This window comes from Papaver somniferum, chromosome 1, assembly GCF_003573695.1.
Source record: "Papaver somniferum cultivar HN1 chromosome 1, ASM357369v1, whole genome shotgun sequence".
NCBI classification, from domain to species: Eukaryota; Viridiplantae; Streptophyta; class Magnoliopsida; order Ranunculales; family Papaveraceae; genus Papaver; species Papaver somniferum.
Window position 1 is genome coordinate 214,935,978 of NC_039358.1, and position 21,421 is coordinate 214,957,398.

At 37.3% G+C, this 21,421-nt stretch overlaps 2 protein-coding genes across 2 annotated transcripts; one reads left to right on the plus strand and one right to left on the minus strand.

The window, feature by feature from the left end:
- The first annotated feature begins 9,906 nt into the window (after window positions 1–9,906).
- Window positions 9,907–12,898, plus strand: LOC113315667 (15-cis-zeta-carotene isomerase, chloroplastic-like). Its single transcript, XM_026563930.1, has 4 exons — window positions 9,907–10,519; window positions 11,404–11,550; window positions 11,699–11,908; window positions 12,241–12,898. Exons 1-4 carry the CDS (start codon window positions 10,073–10,075, stop codon window positions 12,574–12,576), a joined length of 1,140 nt encoding a protein of 379 aa, XP_026419715.1. The 5' UTR covers window positions 9,907–10,072; the 3' UTR covers window positions 12,577–12,898.
- A 4,954-nt stretch (window positions 12,899–17,852) lies between these two features.
- LOC113359952 (F-box/kelch-repeat protein At3g23880-like) lies at window positions 17,853–19,006 on the minus strand. Its single transcript, XM_026603510.1, has 2 exons — window positions 18,318–19,006; window positions 17,853–18,228 (listed from the first exon to the last, which is right to left on the minus strand). Exons 1-2 carry the CDS (start codon window positions 19,004–19,006, stop codon window positions 17,853–17,855), a joined length of 1,065 nt encoding a protein of 354 aa, XP_026459295.1.
- Window positions 19,007–21,421: the final 2,415 nt, after the last annotated feature.

Consider the following 21,421-nt stretch of genomic DNA (forward strand, 5'->3'; position numbering starts at 1 on the left):
TGTATGTTGAAAGTGATTGTTATATTCATAGAACATACACATGGACCAACATCTTTAATCTTGTTTGAGTAGTTCTTGGTCCCATCAGGTTTCACAAAGCCTAAACCTCGTTTATCACCTGAGTTGCGACCATTCTTTAGAAAAGAATTAAAGGAGTTATTCAAATCCATTGAAGGAATTTTTACAGACTTTAAATCCTTATACATTGCAATTTTTGCAACAAGATCAGAGTTGATCCGGATTTGTTCATCCAACTTTTTCTGGAGAATAACAAGTTTTTCAGAACTTCCTCTAAGATCAAAATCCAATCCTAGTGAAGTGTTTATAGAGACTTTACTGTCCATAGATTCAGATTGCTACAAAGACATACTTATGAGGTCTTCAACGTTCTTGCCTGCTCTGATACCAATTGAAAAGGCGGGGATCTAACAACCTCACCCAATATTTCGCTTAGCAATCTGTATGACTAACTCCAATTACTTTCAAGAGAATAAACTAGACAATCAGACTCAATCATAATAAAAAGTATATCAAAGAGTTATATCTCAATTTTTCAATTCAATCTGAAATCAAACAAATAAGAATTTGCGAGCCTGATTGAATATAAGAGAAATAACTTGAACGATACCAAAGACCAATGTTCAAGGACCAATAAATTTTAATCAACAACCAAAGGTTGGATTTACCAATTGATCGATTCAACGCATAACCTGTGATATTTCAATCATATAACAAAATATAATGCGGAAAACAAATAACACAGACATCAGAATTTTGTTAACGAGGAAAACCGTAAATGCAGAAAAACCCCGGGACCTAGTCCAGATTTGAACACCGCACTGTATTAAGACGCTGCAGACACTAGCCTACTACCAAGAAAACTTCGGTCTGGAATGTAGTTGAGTCCTAATCAATCTCACATTGATCAAGGTACAGTTGCGTTTCTTACGTCTCTGATCCCAGCAGGATATTACGCACTTGATTCCCTTAGCTGATTTTACCCAAAACTAAGAGTTGCTACGACCCAAAGTCGAAGACTTGATAAACAAATCCGTAACACACAGAAAAGTCTATCGAATAGATAAATCTGTCTCCCACAGATATACCTACGAGTTTTTGTTCCGTCTTTTGATAAATCAAGGTGAACGGGAACCGATTGATAACACAAACTTATATTCCCCAAGAACAACCTAGTATTATCAATCACCTCACAATAATCTTAATCGATTAACGAAACAAGATATTGTGGAATCACAAACGGTGAGACAAAGATGTTTGTAACTACTTTTTTATCTTTCCTACCGGAGATATAAATCTCAAGCCAATCTTACGATTGCTCAATCACGATAGAAAACGGCAAGACCAGATCACGCAACTACAGAGAAAATAGTTGGGTCTGGCTTCACAATCCCAATGAAGTCTTTAAGTCGTTAACCTACAGGGTTTCGTGAAAAATCTAAGGTTAAAGGAGAATCGACTCTAGCTATACAACCAGTATCACATAGGAGGTGTGGGGATTAGGTTTCCAGTTGCTAGATTTCTCCTTTATATAGATTTCAAATCAGGGTTTGCAATCTAAGTTACCTTGATAACAAAGCATTCAATATTCACCGTTAGATGAAAACCTGATTAGATTCAAGCTAATATATTTCAACCGTTAGATCGAACTTAGATTGTTATACACAAATGAAATGTACCTTCATTTAGGTTTGAGTAACCGTACCTAAACGTGTACACTTAGTCGGTTCAACAATAGTTAACCAATGGTTGCCATATGAGCACTTTCATATCAACCTTATTCATCTTTACCATAACTAGTTCAAATGAACTAGTTTGAGAGTTGTTCAACTGCTTAGATCTCATAGAATTATACAAGATACAATCGAAGCAAAATCGATTTTGATTCACTCGAATCAATTCATGAACATTATAGCCACGGTTTGCAAAGATTGCATTCCTTATTATATAAATATTTAATTTCATGAACACACCGATTTTAGAAAGTAACCTACTTAAGTATGCAAATGGGTACGCATACCTAACTAGACGGACCGAGTTTGGTTACGCCAGTACGCGTGTGGGTACGCATACCAATTCACACTTCCAAACTCCAGCAGAAATTCACTGACGTGAAACTTCCGCTAGTATGCGTACGAGTACGCATACTTTCCCAGATTTCCAACAACCTCTGGTACGCGTACGGGTACGCATACTTTAGGTTCCCGATTTTTGACTTTTACACAAATGTGAGAACACACTATGTTTATATCCAAACATGGTTACTTGTTCTTAACTCTCATTTGAATCATTGAAACTTTCTTAGAGGATGTTAAAATAGTTGTTATTCACAAACTATTAGCGTCAAAGTGATTTTCAAGTTATTGAAATAATATGACTTTCGTCACGAGTAAAGATAAACTTGGTCAAAGCGAAAGCTTACCAACACATATTTCGATAAATATATAAGCGAGATAAACTCGGATCGAAATAGCAAATGTGTATAATTGAAGTCTATATAGCAATACGACTTTTGTCTCAAATAGGAGATAAAGTAGATAGACTTTTGAGTAATAGATAAGTTAAAGTCTCCACATACCTTTTATCGATGAAGTTCCACAAGTTCCCTTGAGTAGTTCTTCGTCTTCATTCGATGAACGTCGTGGAGTCTAAAGCTCAACTACACTTACTATCCTAATCCGAGACTTAGCTATAAGTAGAATAGAAATCAAGACTTATAGTTTTGTCCATAAAACTTGACAAACAAGCTTGAGATAGCAACGCTTGCGAGTTCGACCGAGCAATGCTCTAACAAAGAATCTAGGAAAGCGCATGTTTATTTTCCCTTGCAAGCATGCTCGTGGAGCATGAAGCATATAACTTAGCTTCTACACCATTCCAACTTACCATAGAACAAGGGTATAAAGCCTTTCCTCAACATAGCAAATTCATCACTGAATTTTATATCTAGCTGAGTAACCCATACTGCCGAGTTTTGTACATGCATAAGGCATGGCTTCTCGTGCCAACGGTGCATCAATCAGGCTCATGCAGTACTATCCTTAGGCTTATGCAAGCTCCACTAAATTGCATATCGATGTAGCTTACTTTCGAGGCCATGCCCAATGCATCATTGGAATATGCCTAAGTCGAACACTTATATGAGCATCCAAGGAATGAAATGCACTTGCCTCATCAAGTTTGGCCACAATCATCTATTGCATCGAGCTATCGAGCCAGATGATATGAGAGGTCAGTATGCCATAATTATCTCACAATTAGATGATATGAGCGACAAAGTGCTGGATCGAAAATGATGCAACTCATTGCGTCTGCCTACGTACCCTTCCCCACTCTAAAAGGATCAAGCACAGACTATAGTTCATCCTCGAAGGGATAGCAACTTAAGCCAAACTCGTTTGCAAGGACGTGGCCTAACAATAATTATAGTGGCCTAGTCTGTATAGGACGCTCCGTCAAAATGCACAAATGCTACGTATGATCGAGTTCGAGACATGCCATAGTGATTCCTAAGCATCAAATTCCCTATTTGTAAGGCTACACAGTTATAAATGAGGATTACACATCATTTATACTCTTTCGGCTAAGCTATGAAGCTTACTTGGTGCATGGTCCGCATATGCACATTCAACCAACTACCCCTCTCTATATATGTTAACTTACCATTTCTACAACTTAGAAAAAGGGAGAGGATTGACATGTTTGCTTCACTATTCATGGACGTTGCCATGTATCCATGAATAATTGGCGATGATTGCTGAGTTCTCTTCTGTAATGCACAATGATTGCATACCACTCCTTCTGGATATTGCACAATCATTATGTAACACTCGTTCTGGCTTTTGCACAATGATTGTACAATATTCACTTGGCCATCCCTCTCTGGCCTGATGCACAATGATTGTACAATATTGGCTCTAGGAAAATCGTCTGCATAAAACGCAATGTTTGTGTTGCATGGTTCAAGGCGATCTACCCAACTGACCCAATGCATCATGATGACGCAATATTGGCTCTAGGCCAATATTCCTCTTAACGCGATAGAAGATTGAGATAAAGATTCATTTCATGCCACAACGCATCTTTGAGCACGCGTCATGCTAAAAACACGGGGTGTTAATTCATTCACCCCCTTAAATAATTTTGTCCCCGAAATTCAGACAAACAATTGTGGACAATCTCTTCAGTTTGGATTCTTGAGCAAAAGTCGCATACCAGATGCTCATAAATCACGCAAGGTTTCTTCAATTTGTCATGGAACATCGATTAGGATTTTCTGAGAAAATGTCCCATACCGCATACTCAGGAATCCAAAAAGATTCACACAACGTTACCGAGAATATCGAGTTGGCCAGTTGCCAAACGATATCTCAACCAGGTATACTAAGGGGCGTCCCATACCACCGCTCAGGAATCCTAAAGTTCACAAGTGGAAGATGTCATCGAAATGACAAGTCGAATATTAACGCAAAACTGTGAGGACCTAAATATAATGCAGTGCAGTGGGATGCAAGCCACCGTCCCTGAAGGATTTCCATTTACCCATCATAATGGGTTGCTAGCCAACCTGATAACGCACATCGTCCAGGACGGGTGAGGGGTGATCAATCCTAATGCCAGTGGTAGTATGGTACCAGCCAATTGTCCCAGACAACACCGTGTCCTAGACGGATTTTCTGGCAAACTCACGGTGCTTAACAAGCTCAACTCGATTCGCAAGTAAATGACGTAGAAGTTACAAACTCTTTCCGCGCAAAAGTTGACGCACTCTCCAACTTTATTTCCTTTTTGAAGGAAAAATACTCGTTAACGAGTCCACTCCGCACAATCCCTAGAGTTATCTCGAAACTTGATCTGATACCAACTATGACAGACTGGAAAATTACGCCTGGAGCGTCTGGGTGCGCATGCCACAACTCCCCTGATGCGCTTTGATGATGCTACTAACGGGGTCTTAAGTCTAGGAAAATGCACGTTCATTTTCCCTTGCAAGCATGCTCGTGGATCATGATGCATCTAACTTAGCTTCCACACTGTTCCAACTTACTATAGAACAAGGGTATAAAGCCTTTCCTCAACGTAGAAAATTCATCACTGAATTTCTTATCTAGCTGAGTAACCCATACCTCTGAGTCTTGTCCAGGCATAAGGCATGCCTGCTCGTGCCAAGGGTGCATTAATCAGGCTCATGCAATACTCTCCTTAGGCTTATGCAAGCTCCGTTAATTTTCATATTGATGTATCTTACTTTCGAGGCCATGCCCAATGCGTTATTGGCACATGCCTAAGTCGAACGCCTTGACGGTAAGTATGAGCATCCAAGGAATGAAGTGCAACTTTCCTCTTCAAGTTTGGTCACAATCATCTCCCACATCGAGCTACCAAGCCAGATGATATGAGAGTCCAGTATGCCGCAATCATCTCACAATTAGATGATATGAGCGACAAAGTACTGAACGGGCAATGTTGTAACTCATTACGGATGCCTACTACCCTTCCCTACTCTAAAGGGGTCAATCGCATACTGTAGTTCATCCTCAAACGGACAACAACTTAAGCCAAACTCGTTTTCAAGGCCATGGCCTAACAATAATGGTAGTGGCCTAGTCCGTATAGGCCGCTCCGTAAAAATGCACAAAGGTTGCGTTATATCGAGTCCGCGACATGCATAGTGATAACTAAGCATCAAATGCCCTATTTGCAAGGATATGCATCTATAAATGAGGCTTACACATCATTTATACTCTTTCGGATAAGCTATGAAGCTTAATTGGTTCATGGTCCGCATATGCACCTTCAACCAACTACCCCTCCCTATACATGTTAACTTTCCATTTCTGCAACTTAGAAAAAGGGATAGGATTGACATGCTTGCTTCACAATTCATGATCGTTGCCATGTATCCCTGAATAACCGGCAATGATTGCTGACTGTTGTTCTGTAATGCACAATGATTGCGCAATACTCATTCTGGCTATCTCACAATGATTGTTCAACACTCATTATGGCTATTGCACAATGATTGTGCAATATTCACACGGTCAACCCTCTCTGGCCTGATGCACAATGATTGTGCAATATTGGCCCTAGGCCAATCGCCCGCATAAAGCGCAATGTTTGCGCTGCATGGTCCAAGGCCATATACCCAACTGACCCAATTGCATCATGATGATGCAACATTGGCTCTATGCCAATATTCCTCTTAATGCGACATAAGATTGAGATAAAGCTTCATCTCATGCCACGACGCATCTTTGAGCATGTGCCATTCTAAAAACATGGGGTGTTACATCTCTAAACCTCTGAAGGGGAGAATTCGGGTGGAAAGAGAAGGTTTTACTTCTTTTGTTCATGTTATTTACGAAAGAGTTCCCACTTATTATGATTTTTACAACACAATTGGACATGGTTTTTTGGTGAATATAAAAAGAAGAAAACATTTTGTTAAATGATGCTGTTACGAAAAGAGGAAAACAATCTCACAAGACTAGTGATAAGGAAGCAACATCAAACATGCAATACATTCCTAAAATCACTTCTGGTGCTTTAAAAAATGTAAGCTCGAGAGTAACAATTAATAGAGACAAAGAGACTGTTGTTATGTCTTCTCATATAGATTTTGAAGGACCTGATGCAAACGTCAATGTTTCTAAGAATGGTGTGTTGGAAAAGACTACTAGCTCTGGAACTCATCTTAAATTGATGGTTCCTGAGGAGAATACTATTGTCAGCGATATTGTCGTTGTAGTTGAACAAATTGCAATTATTGTTGCAATGAATTCTCCTAAAAGTGAAACTCATTTAGCATGGATATGCATAAAGTCAGCAACGTTCAACTTGTATTTGTTGGACGAATAGTGCTTCAAGCAACTAATCTAGTCATTGAAGAATATTAACAACAAAGATTGCTAACGATATATCTCCTATTACTACTAGTCCTGGTAGTAATGACATTAATATTGCGACTCCTATATCCTTGAAAGGAACTCGCTTGGAAGATTTATCTGAGGAAGAAGATGAGATTTATTCACAAAGAGCAAGAGGAAGAGAATGGTTATCCTCTCAGAAGTTGAACATGACTGCTAGTGAAGATACTAATAAATTTAATATGCTATCCATGTATACAGATGATAAGGGATATGATGACTATCCAATATTTTCATCATCGCCGGTACTAGAGAACTTGGTGATTGAAGATACTTCTTCTTTTCCATGTGATGATTTTCAACCTATTTGCGTAAGAAGAAATCAAAACAAGGAATTTACATGAAAGCTCCTGAAAAGAATTTTAAATGAAACCCTTTACATGAGTCTTGTTGTTCTCCAATTCCTAGCCCTGAATATGCATAAGAAAGAATTCTCACTTTTCTATCTTATTTATTTATTTACTTTTCCACTTCTTTCTTTTCTTTAACCCTTAATGGGTCGGGATCCTGTAACAAATTTTTTTGACAAAGGCTTCTGACAAACCTTGCAAACCGTTAGATTTTGCATATTTGATGGTTTAGAAAATCGCTTACGTGTCAGTTTAACAGGCTCCAATCGTGTTTGGTATAATTAAAAATTCTAAGGAGAATAATTCTATTTCTTTATTTTGATTGATTTACTAGATTGTTGGGATCCTTTATATTTTGTTTTTAGAATTAGAGCTTGTTAAAATCTTGTTTTCGCATAGGATTCAAATAATTTAGATAGCGAAGAATCTGATTGGGTTAATTAACATTCCTTAAGACCTTAACTTGCTTTTGCATGATTGGACTGAGGCTTCAAATCCATAACTCACATACAATTAACCAGTTCCATTAACCTTTTTTGTTATAACTTAATTAACATTCCTAAAAGAGACTGATGTTGATTATGACCATCCGTATGATCAATTAGGAGAAACTGTGATAGGTTGTGACAATGAAGGAGGCAGTCAAACCTTGTAGAAGAAACTACAACGATATATAACATGAAACACCATTAAAGAGATGGATTTCTATTTTCTGTAGAGAAAATTGATAATGATGATGATCATGATGGTCATTAAGATGAGATATGTAGGTACCAAATCACATCTAAAATTCATTTCCTAGTCCCGACTTAGACAACCAAACGGAGTATAACGGTGGTTGGGTGCCACAACTGCTGAATTTATTAACCGTTCAATTAATCATATCTAATGGTCTTAAATTTTTGTCAAATTGGTTTGTCAAACTGTTTTGTTACAGGATCCCCACCCTTCTTTAATAGAGGTTCAGGTTTATGTCTTCCTTGCGTTTTTGTTTTGTTTTGTTTTATTTTGACCTTTCATAAATAAATTCTCCTCTAGAGTCTGTCGGGAAAAGAAAAAAAAAAGTGATGCTTACAGAACCAAAATCCAGAACCAAATACTATACCTAGCTAAATTGGGGCCTATGCCCATTAATTTGGGCCTACAGTACAGGACAATTTTTTTATTAAAAGATGAAACTACCAACTTACCCTTTATCAAACACTAATACTACAAATGTGTCCTCATTAAATCCTAATCATAAAATCAAAATCAAAATCAAAATCAAAATCATATCTCAAATCATAATATTAAAAACCAAAATCAAAATCAAAATCATAAACCCAAAATCATAAAATTAAAAACTAAAATCAAAATCAAATTTATTTTCATCTCCACTTCAACTGATTCTTCTTATCAATCTAAACTAGGTTTTAGTAACATGTAATCACTCAAAAATTGAAACTTTTGAAATCAAACTTTTCCGGGTTTACCAGAATCGGTTAACGTTAATGTACATGTGATCCGATTGCAAATAGAAACGGTTTATGTTCATGCCCACAAAGACCGATCGTCCTGGTTATGTTTTGTGGTTCGAGAAATTTGAACCAGAATCGGTCAATGTTAATGTCCATATAGCCCGATTATCTACCATTTGAATTCATAACTGCTTAGCCCATAATCGGATTACATTAGCACTTATAAAAACTGATTATTGATGTATAATGCTAGAATCAGATTTTATATGTGTATCGAGTAAACCGATTGTTGTAAGAAAAAATTCACAATCTTTCTGTATCTTTTTTTTGTTAGAATCAGATTACATGAGCACTTTTAAAAACCTATTCCTGTTGTACAATGTCAATTATCGGTTTTTATGTGTGTATCGTGTAAACCGATTCTGGTTATACCCAAATTGAAAATGAGTATGACTATGATTATACACAATTTCAAAACGAGTATGATTTCATACTCGATCTCAAAATGAGTATATGAATTTATACGCGAACTGAAATCGAGTATGAAATAAATTGTGTTTGTTTTTTTTTTCTTCCCCATAATCGGTTTTTTGTGTACATTTGTAAAAATCGATTCTGTTTTTTTTTTGTGAATTGAAAAAATCAACCCAGAAGCGGTTTATGAGAGCACGAACATATACCAATTCTTTGATGAAGAATCAAGATTAGTTAATTTTTAGTTTGATTTGATTAAACATCAATTAAACACCCGATTAACGCTAATTAATCAAGGAGTAAATTAACCAATTTTTAAAATAATTGGATAAGGGGTGATTTTTTTTACTTTTCAATGACCTTTCTTGTCATCTAGTCGTAGTCCCAAATTAATGGACATAGGCCCCAATTTAGCCATGATATTATAACCTTTAAATTAGAATTTACCATATGCCCAATGCGTCTAAGTAGATTTAAATTATTTTCTTTTGGTAAGCTAAACTATATTTAAATTATGATGCAAAGTTTGGCCAAATAGTAGAATTCATGAGCCATGAATTGAAAATCATTTTGGGTCACAATTCCAGTGTGCCAGTGGAATCAGCACAATTCCATTGGCCGTTGTGACCGGCCTATCGTTATAACGACAGTTAAGTTCCATTTGCGGCAGTTGCAAAGTAATCTTGTCTCACTCTTTCCACTATCCAAAACTCCAACTCAAATCCAAAACTCCAGCTCAAAGCATCATTTCATCATAGATTCTTCTCTCCACAACAACATAAATAAAAAAACAAGCCCTAATTTCATTTTTCTCAATTTCCCCTCCTTATAACTTATTTACAGTTTAATGGCGTCTTCTTCTTCGCCAATTCTCCTAACTTCAAACCCCAATTTCATATCCTCTAACCATAAGAAACCTTGTAAACACCTCACTTTAAGACCTACCAAAATCCCTAATTTCAATACACAATTTAACAAAAACTCTTCTTTGATTTCATTTCAATTGAGTAGAAGAAAAGGGGTTATTGTTAGTGCTTCTCTGGGAGAAACAGAAACAGAAAAGGAAGAGAAGAAGGAGAATGGATTTCCTGCTACTGCTGGTACTTCTGTTATTGGTGAAGATTCAGCTTTTTTTGATTTGGGTGAACAGAAGATTATATCTTGGGTTTATTTTACTGGGATTCTAGGAGTTGTTTTGTTTGCCCTTGATGTGATTTGGATTGATTCCACTAATGGGTTTGGTCTTGGTAAAGCTTTTGTTGATTCTGTTTCTAAGGTCTCTGAAAGTCATGAGGTCAGTTCGTCTCAACAGATTCTTAATTTTCAGAATGTGAATTGCTTTACTTTTTCATATCAATTTGTTAAGCTGGACCATTTTGAATACCAAAAACTGAGTTCTTTTAGGATTTTTCTGTATGGGTTAGGAAATTTGCATCTATCTATGTGTTTATATAAGGAGAATTCACAACTAGTACTAGTGTATGTGAAAGAAACCAGCTTATGGACTTATGAGTTCTAAGTTAACGGTGAAAAACACTGTTTAGATTTCAATGAATGGTATCGTGGTTAACGGCTACAGAACAAGTGATGGCATGATTACCTAGTCACTTAGCATCACAGGTTCAAGAAAAAATCCTTGCTCATGTTAAGATGTCTCCGCAGGTGTAGGAAAATTATCTTTAGGTAGGAATAGAATTTCCTTAGGTGTCAAAGTTAGATCGCCACATTTTGTACATTTGTGTGAGTTTGTCCAAAGTTGAGATTTCATTTATGGGGTATTTCGATACGGGAGTCCTTGAATCTTTTGAGACTTTTTTTATTGGATTCATATGAATTCCCTCCCTAGAATTCCATATAGTCGGCCACATGCAGTTTATTTGGCTTTTGCAGTCCACCTTAAGCGAGTGGATTTGCTAAAACCATAGTTCCTCTTTGAAACTAGGCACAGGGTATCCGGGGGCAAACAGCCTAAAGAAACCAAGCTGGCGTCGGGATCCTCGTAATGCCACCAAGCCCTTCCTTGGATTTGTGACCATTATCACTATCTGTAGGCGAAAACAGACTGAATCAGCTTTTTAAACGTATAAGCTATAGTAGTTTTATGTGCTGCCTATATATTTATACAACTCTATCTTACTTCATTCTTTCAAATTTTGACTCTTGCCTCTTCTTCTGCAGATTGTAATGCTGATCCTTATTTTTATTTTCGCCGCTGTCCATAGTGGCCTGGCTAGTTTACGCGAATCAGGAGAGAAGCTAATTGGGGAACGTGCTTTCCGCGTTCTGTTCGCAGGGATCTCTCTTCCTTTAGCAGTTAGTACTGTTGTAAGTTGATCATCTTAATACTCTCTTTGATGCACAGGGATTATCTCCATCTTGGAACTGTTCTTTTATTTGTTCAACTTAGTACTCCAGTTTTTTAATTTGCAAACCTTATGAAACAAAGATGTTCTTGTGTTTCGCCTTCATTCAGGTGTACTTCATTAATCACCGGTACGATGGAACGCAATTATGGCAACTTCAGACTCTTCCAGGGCTTCACCAACTAGTCTGGATCTCAAATTTTGTCTCCTTCTTTTTTCTCTACCCCTCGACCTTTAATCTATTAGAAGTTGCAGCAGTCGATAAGCCTAAATTGCATCTTTGGGAGACCGGAATCATGCGAATAACCAGGCACCCACAGGTATTTACTTTTATAAATTTGTTATACATTTGTAGGTATGTCCGTATGTAAAATCACAGGGCAGGGCATATTCGGTCAAGACTAAAAGACCAACATGACGTGGTGAATGAAAACCTACTTAAACCTGTTCAGATGAATATGGGCAGTTCGATATCCTTAGAACTACTGAATATGCAAAAAATATTCAGCTTAGTGTTGGGTATGTCAGTCTTTTGATCTATGAAGATTCCTTCTAGGTGATCTTATTATAGTGAGCTTTACGCTCGTGTGTGGTTCATATATGCCGGTTGATCTTTCTCCTTAATTTGTATGTATTTTATTTTTATTTTCAGATGGTTGGGCAAGTCATGTGGTGCTTAGCTCACACAATCTGGATTGGCAACTCTGTAGCAGTGGCAACCTCTATTGGTCTAATAGGACACCATCTGTTTGGTGTATGGAATGGTGACAGGAGACTTTCTTCGCGGTATGGAGAAGCATTTGACATTGTGAAGAGTAGAACGAGTGTCGTCCCATTTGCAGCTATAATAGATGGCCGTCAAAAGTTACCCAAAGATTATTACAAAGAATTTATAAGATTACCGTATCTGACAATCACCGGGCTGACTCTCGGTGCATATTTGGCTCATCCATTAATGCAGGCAGCAAGTTTTCGGCTTCATTGGTAAGAGAAAAAGTTTGAAAAGATGGTCTTTCTTTTGTTCCTCCATATATAGCCAACACGGTTCAAATTGTATATACTATACTACTTATGATGCTCATTCAATCCATCCATCCTCGGAGTGGTTAACAGCATTGATCATATGTATAGAAGTGTCCAATGGATTGACAGTAAGAACTCGAATTCATTACTTTGTGGAAATAGGTGTTGGTTGAAGCAGGTAAATCACATGTGTCATTTGCTTTACATTCCTTACCTTTCCGTATGCTCTCATGTTTTTGCTGATTTACATTGTATTAAATTAAGCAGTTATATTTTACTTGACAGTACCACAAATACCAATTAGATCCACTAGTTGGGCTTTTATTGGTTACAACGGAATTAAAAAAAAGAAATCCATGGATGACCAAAAGTTGTAGAAGTAAGTGGTGCTAGTAGTTCTTTTCTTTTTCTGGATCACTTTTTCTTTATCCGTAAAGAATTGGTGTGAATGCTAGTATTTTTGTTATTTTCTTTGATCATCTCTTTTTTATCGGTAACAAATTAGAGTTTCAAACTCAGGTTAATCATCTAATAAAATTACCATCATCTATTGAAATTACCATTTCAAGTTGCAACAATGCGTTAAATACCATGCAGATTAATTCCATGTCATGGTCCTACAAACTGCTGTTTAGCTGCTGGAAACTGATCTGTTTCAGAAGATATTATTTGGGTTGCAGCTGCAGATGCATCAGCTTAATTATTTTGGGTTGCAGTTGCATATATACTTTGGGTTCCGATGATATTGACATGCTACTTATTCTCATCATTGAGAAACACAGACGATGGATAGGGAGGTTTTGCAGTAGTGTATTGGAGAGCAACAAGATTAAATGTCTAGGAAGTTTCCTCCAAACACAAATTTGTAATACCAGCTCCGGATTAAAAGAACATGCAGGCACAGCTATGATGACTGTCATGAAAAAGAGATCACTTAATGCTTCATAAAGTGGAGAGGATTTTATTTAATTACCATCAACAACGTACTTAGTTAGATGATCCCTGTTTAATTTGTAGGGGAAGGTCAAATGGATATCTAACTATGGTGCGCACTTGTTTCATATCGTATATCAAGTACGTTTTGGACTGGAGAGAATTTGGACCTGCAGATTGATGTGCAAAGCACTTATAGATCTCTACGGTTGTTCAAATAACTAGACGACATATTTCGATTTCATATAGTCATATTTTGGTGCGGCTTTGTAGTTTGAAGTATATTTTTTCGTTCGGATTTTTTTTCTTCCCAATATAGAAATTTTATACAGCCAAGAATTTTGTTTTTTCCAAAACAATCCGAATAAAATTTAGTTTTGATGATTTTTCTGATCTATTCTCGGTGGTTTTGTTTTTATTTTCTTTTATTAAATTAAATTGGATTAAAAAAATGGATTTTCGCAAACAACAACTTGGTTCAGTTCAGAATAGCTAGAAGTAAAGTACTAGGTTGATGTATATAGATAGTTCAACCATCTATTGAATCCCAAGTAGCCATGTGTCAACATGCATTTTGGATGATGATCAAGGAGAGATGGTCCCTAGTAAAAAATGAAGAAAAAAAAGATATTAAAGAGCAAATACTAATCTTCAAGAGCCTCCTTTAAATACCAGTGAGACTCTGTATCACATTTTCATGCTCTAACTAGTTTTCAAGATCCTCCTTTTAAGATGAAGCCTTCATCTTTTCTTCCTCTTCTTTTTCTCCTACAAATCTTCTTCTTTACCAAAGAAGATGGTGAAAGCCTGATGCCCATGTGATTTACACACCTGGTGGAAACAAAGATGGTGAAAGACGAGCCGCGGCAGATCGTTTCTGGCAATGGGAGTGGGATCATCATGGGCAGTTCACTTATTTGAGTACTCTTGAATACTTCAAAACCACATACGATTTATTCACTAATGTTGGAGGTATAGATGGATTATTCAAAGGGGAAGGACTCATATATCCTGGAGGATACATCAATCTTACTGAAGCTACTACTAGTTTGGGAAGCAATGTCGGTGCAGATATTGGCCATAGACCCCCTACAAAAATGTCTCATAGATTTTACAGTACTTGTAATGACTGGGTTTTTATGTTGAACTTGCCACATAATGAATTGATGCTATAAAACCTTCTTTTGTCATGTCATTATTGTGTATCCGTTGATTCCTTGGCCAAAAGAATGGAAAACAAAGCAAAAAATAAGACTAGATGCGTCCCGCATGACCACATAAGTGTCACGGACTCTGCTAATTAAGAATCTACTGGTAGAGTGAAATCTTTAGAACTCAAAGCAGAAAATTGGTGCTTCTGCGATATTTCAATATATTAGGACTCCATATTTTCTATATCCAGAGAAGGGCTTGGGGAGGCTTATGATGTAGACATTGCTTTTGCGAGTGCCCTTGAAGCATTTGGTGTTGCTTTTGGAGGTATTACTCCTGCAAGTGATGTAAGAAATGTGCTGCTCATACTGATAAATTTTTTCCATTAGGCCCTGAAATGGCCAAGTTTACAATTGCTTTGAGGGTGATTGGGACGTACGTTTGCTGCACTATGTGAATATTGATTTGCATGGTGTGAAGGTAACTTTTACAGTGTTCATTATATGGAATTATGGAATGACATGACCACTTGAGCACACCATACATGAATGCTACATCCTACATGTTCTCAGCATCCGTTTTGCACACCGATTTTTGCATTAGTGACCACAAAGCTGTTATTAGCTTTAATATGTGCCAGTCATCTTAATTAGTATCAATGAATAAGATGGTCACACGAAGCTGGTTGAATCTAAGTACTACATACTCATTCACTCCTCTGATACCCTTGTTTTGTTTGTAGTCATATGCTATACTGAAGTTTGTATAGTAACAATGAACATTTGCTTGCTGCAGGAAGCACGGAAGCGTTTTGACAATGCTAGCCTTCTTTAAGATCAGGTATCTTTACCATTTGATAAGATTATACTTGCCAGATTTTTTTTGTATGACTTTCATGAAAGCAATGGTCGTTCTGTGTGATAGGCTCATGAGAAATTTTTGTCCCTGAGGCAAGGCACAAGGACGGATGTAGCTACTGTGGTGGAGGAGGTATTGCCTGACTCTGATTTGTCTAAGAATTCATCCCCCTCTTGTTTAATTGTTAAGTGACTATCATAGTCCGAATTACTTTCTAATCTAGTTCAAACAAATTTGAGGAACTCCACAATGCAAGATCTACCTCTGAACAAGCACACTTCAATCTGGTATTCAGAACGCTCACGACCATTTTGTCTATCTGAAACATCTTTCTTGAGATGTCAGGTTCAGATCTGTTATGGGTCTATGATAATAGTATTATTGTTCGTTAATGCTGGCAGTTTTTCTTCTTTGCACAGGTCACTGCTCTTTCTAACGTGGAAGCTAAAAGGAGGTTTGAATTTGTTGAGTTCGTTAGTTGGACGGACAGTGGATGCTCTTTCTAGATCATTGTTTGCATCTGTCCTTATATATATGCCACTACTGATTTTATATCTCTGATTGGGCTGCAGGGTTATGATCTATCACGTCAGATGGAGTCATATACCAACCGGGTATGTTTACTTAGCAAGCTTGCTTTGTAAAAAGTTTGTCTGTCATTTTCCTTGCTTAGTTGCATTATGAGTTACTATCAGCATGTACAATCATAGATACATAACTGGGAAACAATATTAGTCGATTCAGTGATATTTATAAACTTCGCACCTAACTAAATCAAACTTCCTTATTCTTGGAGGGTATCATATCTTTGTTTCCTAGGGACATATCCCTCGTTATCTCATTTTTGTGGTTATAAACTTCTATTGGTGCTTTTATTGTCTCCGGTGTACCCCGTGAAAACCTCATCCATTTGATGACTGTGGGAATGGATTGATGGAAATTTACTCGCGTTAAATTTTATTTTCAGACCTTGATAGCAGACCCAGAATAGCGTTGTTCTCTTTTCATAAATGAGAACCCTTGAAGTTCCTGGACTTCCTGGAATTAGTTTGAGAGACAACTGGACTGCCATTTCTGAAGGTCTTGGTGCAGAACCAACTATGCGCAGGCAGCTCTTACTGAAGGGATGCAGGAATATAAAGTAAAGGTATATCAAGAAAGTAGGTGGTCTGCAAATGGTGATCAAGAAACTATTTCTTTGTGTTTTTCTTTCTAAAATATGACCCTGGGCTGTAAATTTCTTAGAGATTGCACTAATGTGGCTTACCTGTATTTTGGTCCATGGTGGATCTAAAACGTGCTGAAATTTGTTTGATAAGTATTTTCGGGCGAAATTGATGAACATTTTGTTGGATGGATCTGTTTCCTCTCGACAGTCTGCAAGATTTTTAACAACTGGTAATTTCTTGGGGCGGTAGTGTATACAGGCTCTTTGAATGCCTGAAACTTTAGAAAGTTCAAGATATTCTTTTTTTTTTTGACTGGTGTCTGTGCCATCTTAAATTCTCCGGGATATCAAAATAACTCTTCCCAACAGGCAGTTCTGAAACTAGACCACTTTCACCTGCTTCTAAATCTCCCAGTATTGCAGCACAAATTACGTTTTGATTTCTCATTATATATATATACAGAAAGTTAGCAAGGACATGAACTATAAAAACCTCTACCAAGATTTTCGAACCATCCAGGTTCAACAGAAGATTTATAGTTTATAGAAATCTGGACAATTGAACTTCACTGCTAATTAGCAATATTCAGGTCAAAAGCCTAATAACACCACCAACAAAAAACACTGTAAAAATACATGATTGTAATCAAATGAAACGAATCAATAAACTGTTGTTTAGAGGTATAAGTATGTTAAAATCCCCAAGAATCCCATAAATAATACCCCCTCCGTTACTTTTTAATAGACCAGTTTCTTTTTTTGAGAAAATTAAGGAAATTAAGAGAACTAATTATTAAAGTAACGGTGGAAGTACTTGAAAATATATGTCGCCGACATTGAATGGAAATTATTCATTTGGACAGATGGAAAGATAATAATATTAAGCAGCTGCAGCGCAACATCATGCCAAACCGCGCCATATATGCATCCCAGAATGGTGAATGGTGTGGAAGTTGATTTCATTCTATTAACTACTGCTGCTGCTGCTGGGCAGAGGACTATCGATTGAGACTAAGCTCTCCTTGTAAACATCGGCTCTGAACACTTCACCTAGACCTTCCAACAATGCACCAATAATTTCAATATACTTGATTTCTCCGGTAAGAAAGTTAATAAACACCAGACCACCTTTATAACCACGTAGAAAACCAAACAATTCCATTTTTCGTAATTGCCTTAGGACCATAGCGGCCATAAGGATGATCAATAGTGAACCTATGTAGTTTGATCCATGAGTACTTCTTATTTTCCGCATTTGTAGCAGTACAACTGTAATCATAATCCTTCATAGTATACACTTCATATACTTCACTGATATACTCACAAGTACTGTTTGAAACAAACGTAGTGTAAACAATCTTTCCTTGATCACTTCCTATGACATTTAACCGACATGTATCATCCGGAACATGTATCTTTCTGAAACTTTCGCTGCTGAAATTGAAGGACAGACCAACCGTCGAACGCCAGAAAGCATCCTCGTTTCGTTTGTGTGAAAATCCTTTCCTACGAGATAATAACTGCCATTATGATATACACCTTGATTTTCACAATTGTGTTTATAAGAGTGACTACCTAAATTGGCATCTACACACCACTTCCAAGAATCCGAGCGTAAGCTATATGTTTGAACCTTGCTCTTAGGAGTGAAATCAAGAACACTCTCGATTTCGAAAAAAGTGATTAGCACCACCTTGTAATCATATGTTCGGCAGTCGAAACCAAATAAAACAAACTCTGACTGTAATATCCCAAATTCGTCTAGAAGAGGCAATGATTTAGGGAGACATCTAAACAACTTAGTTGCAGGGTTCCAAAGGATAACATCCCTAAGATGAGGATGATGTATACAGATAATGCCATGGCAAGAACCCACCATATTTGCTTGAGGAGGATACTTAGCAGCATACGTTTCGTACTTATCCTCATCACTTAGATGAGGTGACATACCTAAGTTTTTGTAACTCCATTGCCCGTAATCTTCTTCATCTTCTCGGCTACCACGAGACGACGACGAAGATAGCACGAAAAAATATGGTTTGTAATCCCAATGATTAATATGTTTAGGACGATATTGAAAGATGAAATTACCCAACTTACTTGTGGAGTTCTGGAAAGTGGCGTGTCGATGGATGAAATCTGAGCTTCCAATAATCGAGCACCAGTTTTTGCGGACAGTCTTGAATCGTAAAAGAGATGCTACCGGTAGCCAGAATAGAATTTCAATCAACAAATCTTCAGTTAGAGAATTAGGAGGAGGATTTCCCCCACAATTTCCATCCATTGATTGACCAGAAATCAATAAACCCCCCTCTCTTTGGTTGTATTACTTGTATTATTTGAGATTTCTTTAAAAACCTAAAACCTTGGCCTTTCTTTCTTCTCTTCGAGTTCTATCTTTCTTATCAATCTCCATTTCTCTTTTCTTTTGTTACCCTTGCAATGGGAGATCACATACAGCTTTATAAACACCTCAGTGGATTATCCCTAGCTCAACGTCTAGCAAACCATAGTAACACAAGAATTCTCCCGACTCCTCCTTCCTTCATTAGAGATTTTGGTATTAAAGCACTCAGCATTCTACGTAGAGTCTTTTCAACGTCGACACTGAAACAATGGGAAGTAAGGGGTGCCCTAAATAGTTTCTGGGAATCTATTTAGGCTTTCGGATAATGGAAGTGGATCCTAATCTCTTCATTATCACTTCTAGAACCGCATAAGATTTCATTTGGATCTCCTCGAATGGACCATGGTATCCATTCGGCAATGTGGTAGCGGCACAACAAATACCAAGGAATGCACATCTCAACAGATGAAGTCAAGGAAATCCCGATATGGACAACTCTGTCAAATACTAAGTATGAACATAGGAGAAATCATGAAATAATAGGGTTAATAGTCAGTAAGATTGGTAAAGTCTCAAGAGTTTTAAAAGGTAATGAAACTGCGGACTGCCAACCGCGAGTCGTAGTTTGGGTTAACACAGAAAAAACTCTCATCAATCACCTTTTAGTGAAAATAGGAAAATATCATGTCACCTCTATATACTTCAACTACGTAAACCTTCCCTCCAAGTTTTGCACTCACTGTTTGCGCCTAGGAAACAAAGTAGAAAATTGTGTAATCCTTAAAGGAAGACCTCTAGAATATATTTACGATATTTCTGTCAACTCTCCTTATCCAAGCTATGATATGAACTGGTTGAATGATGAACTGATTCAAATTTGGACCCAAAAGATAATTTTGACGGTCATAGAGAGACATTACCTGTCGAAAATTATCTTGCACAACCTGGTGTGCGTGAGACTTTCAAAGATATTTTTAGGAAGTACGTAGATGAAGAACCAGCTCTTCAAGATCCTCAGACTTGGAAACTTTCCGTGCATTGCTGAGTCGAGATCGTCAGAATTGGTTCTTCAAAACGGATCCGTCCTTCTACATGATATTACTAATCTGACTCCACAGCCTGGAGTTAACTCCACTTCTCCTGTGAGAAGAAGATTTTCTTTCTCTAGTTTAGAAAATGCTAGGATTCCTTTGAATCCCCAATTGCTCAATTGCCTTCATCACCAAAAACCTCGGATATTGGCTCGTCAACCAATCATGAGGAACTTTTCTACATTGCATCAAATCTTAAAACTCCCCTAACTCGGCCTAAATCCGCTTTCAAAATTTCAATTTCGGATTTTTTATCTTCCTCATCTTCTAAAAATTTCGGTTCGGCTCCTTGAATTGATAAGGATGCTTTACCTTTTGATCAATATGGGTCCAACATTTGGGAAAACAATGTCCAGTCAAGTGCCTATTGAAAAGTGGGGGTACAACAACCACACCCAATATTTCGCTTAGCAATTTGTATGGACAAACTCCAATATACTTTCTAGAGAATCAACTAGATATTCAGACTCAATCTAGATAAAAAGAATATCAAAGAGTTTATATCTCAATCTCTTGATTTGATATATACTCAAGCAAATAGAAATGTGCGAGTCTTTATCAAATACTAGAGAGATAACTTGGATGGTACCAAAGACCAATATCCAAGTGTCAATCAATTTAAATCAATAACCAAAAGGTCGGATATTCTAATTGATTGAACAACGCACAACCTGTGATATTTCAATTATATAACAAAATATAATGCGGAATAGAAATAACACAGACACCAGAATTTTGTTAACGAGGAAACCGCAAATGCATAAAAACCCCGGGACCTAGTCCAGATTGAACACACACTGTATTAAGCCGCTACAGACACTATCCTACTCCAAATTAACTTCGATCTGGACTGTAGTTGAACCCCAATCAATCTCACACTGATCCAAGGTACAGTTATGCTCCTACGTCTCTGATCCCAGCAGGATGCTACGTACTTGATTCCCTTAGCTGATCTCACCCACAACTAAGAGTTGCTACGACCCAAAGTCCAATACTTTAACAAACAAATGTGTATCACACAGAAAAGTCTACGGTAATAGATAAATCCGTCTCCCACGAATATACCTACGAGTTTTGTTCAGTGTTTTGATAAATCAAGGTGAACATGAACCAATTGATAAACCGGACTTATATTCCCGAAGAACAACCTAGTATTATCAATCACCTCACAATAATCCTAATCGAAGCAGCGAAAAAAGATATTGCGGAATCACAAACGATGAGATGAAGTGTTCGTGATTACTTTTCTATCTTGCCTATC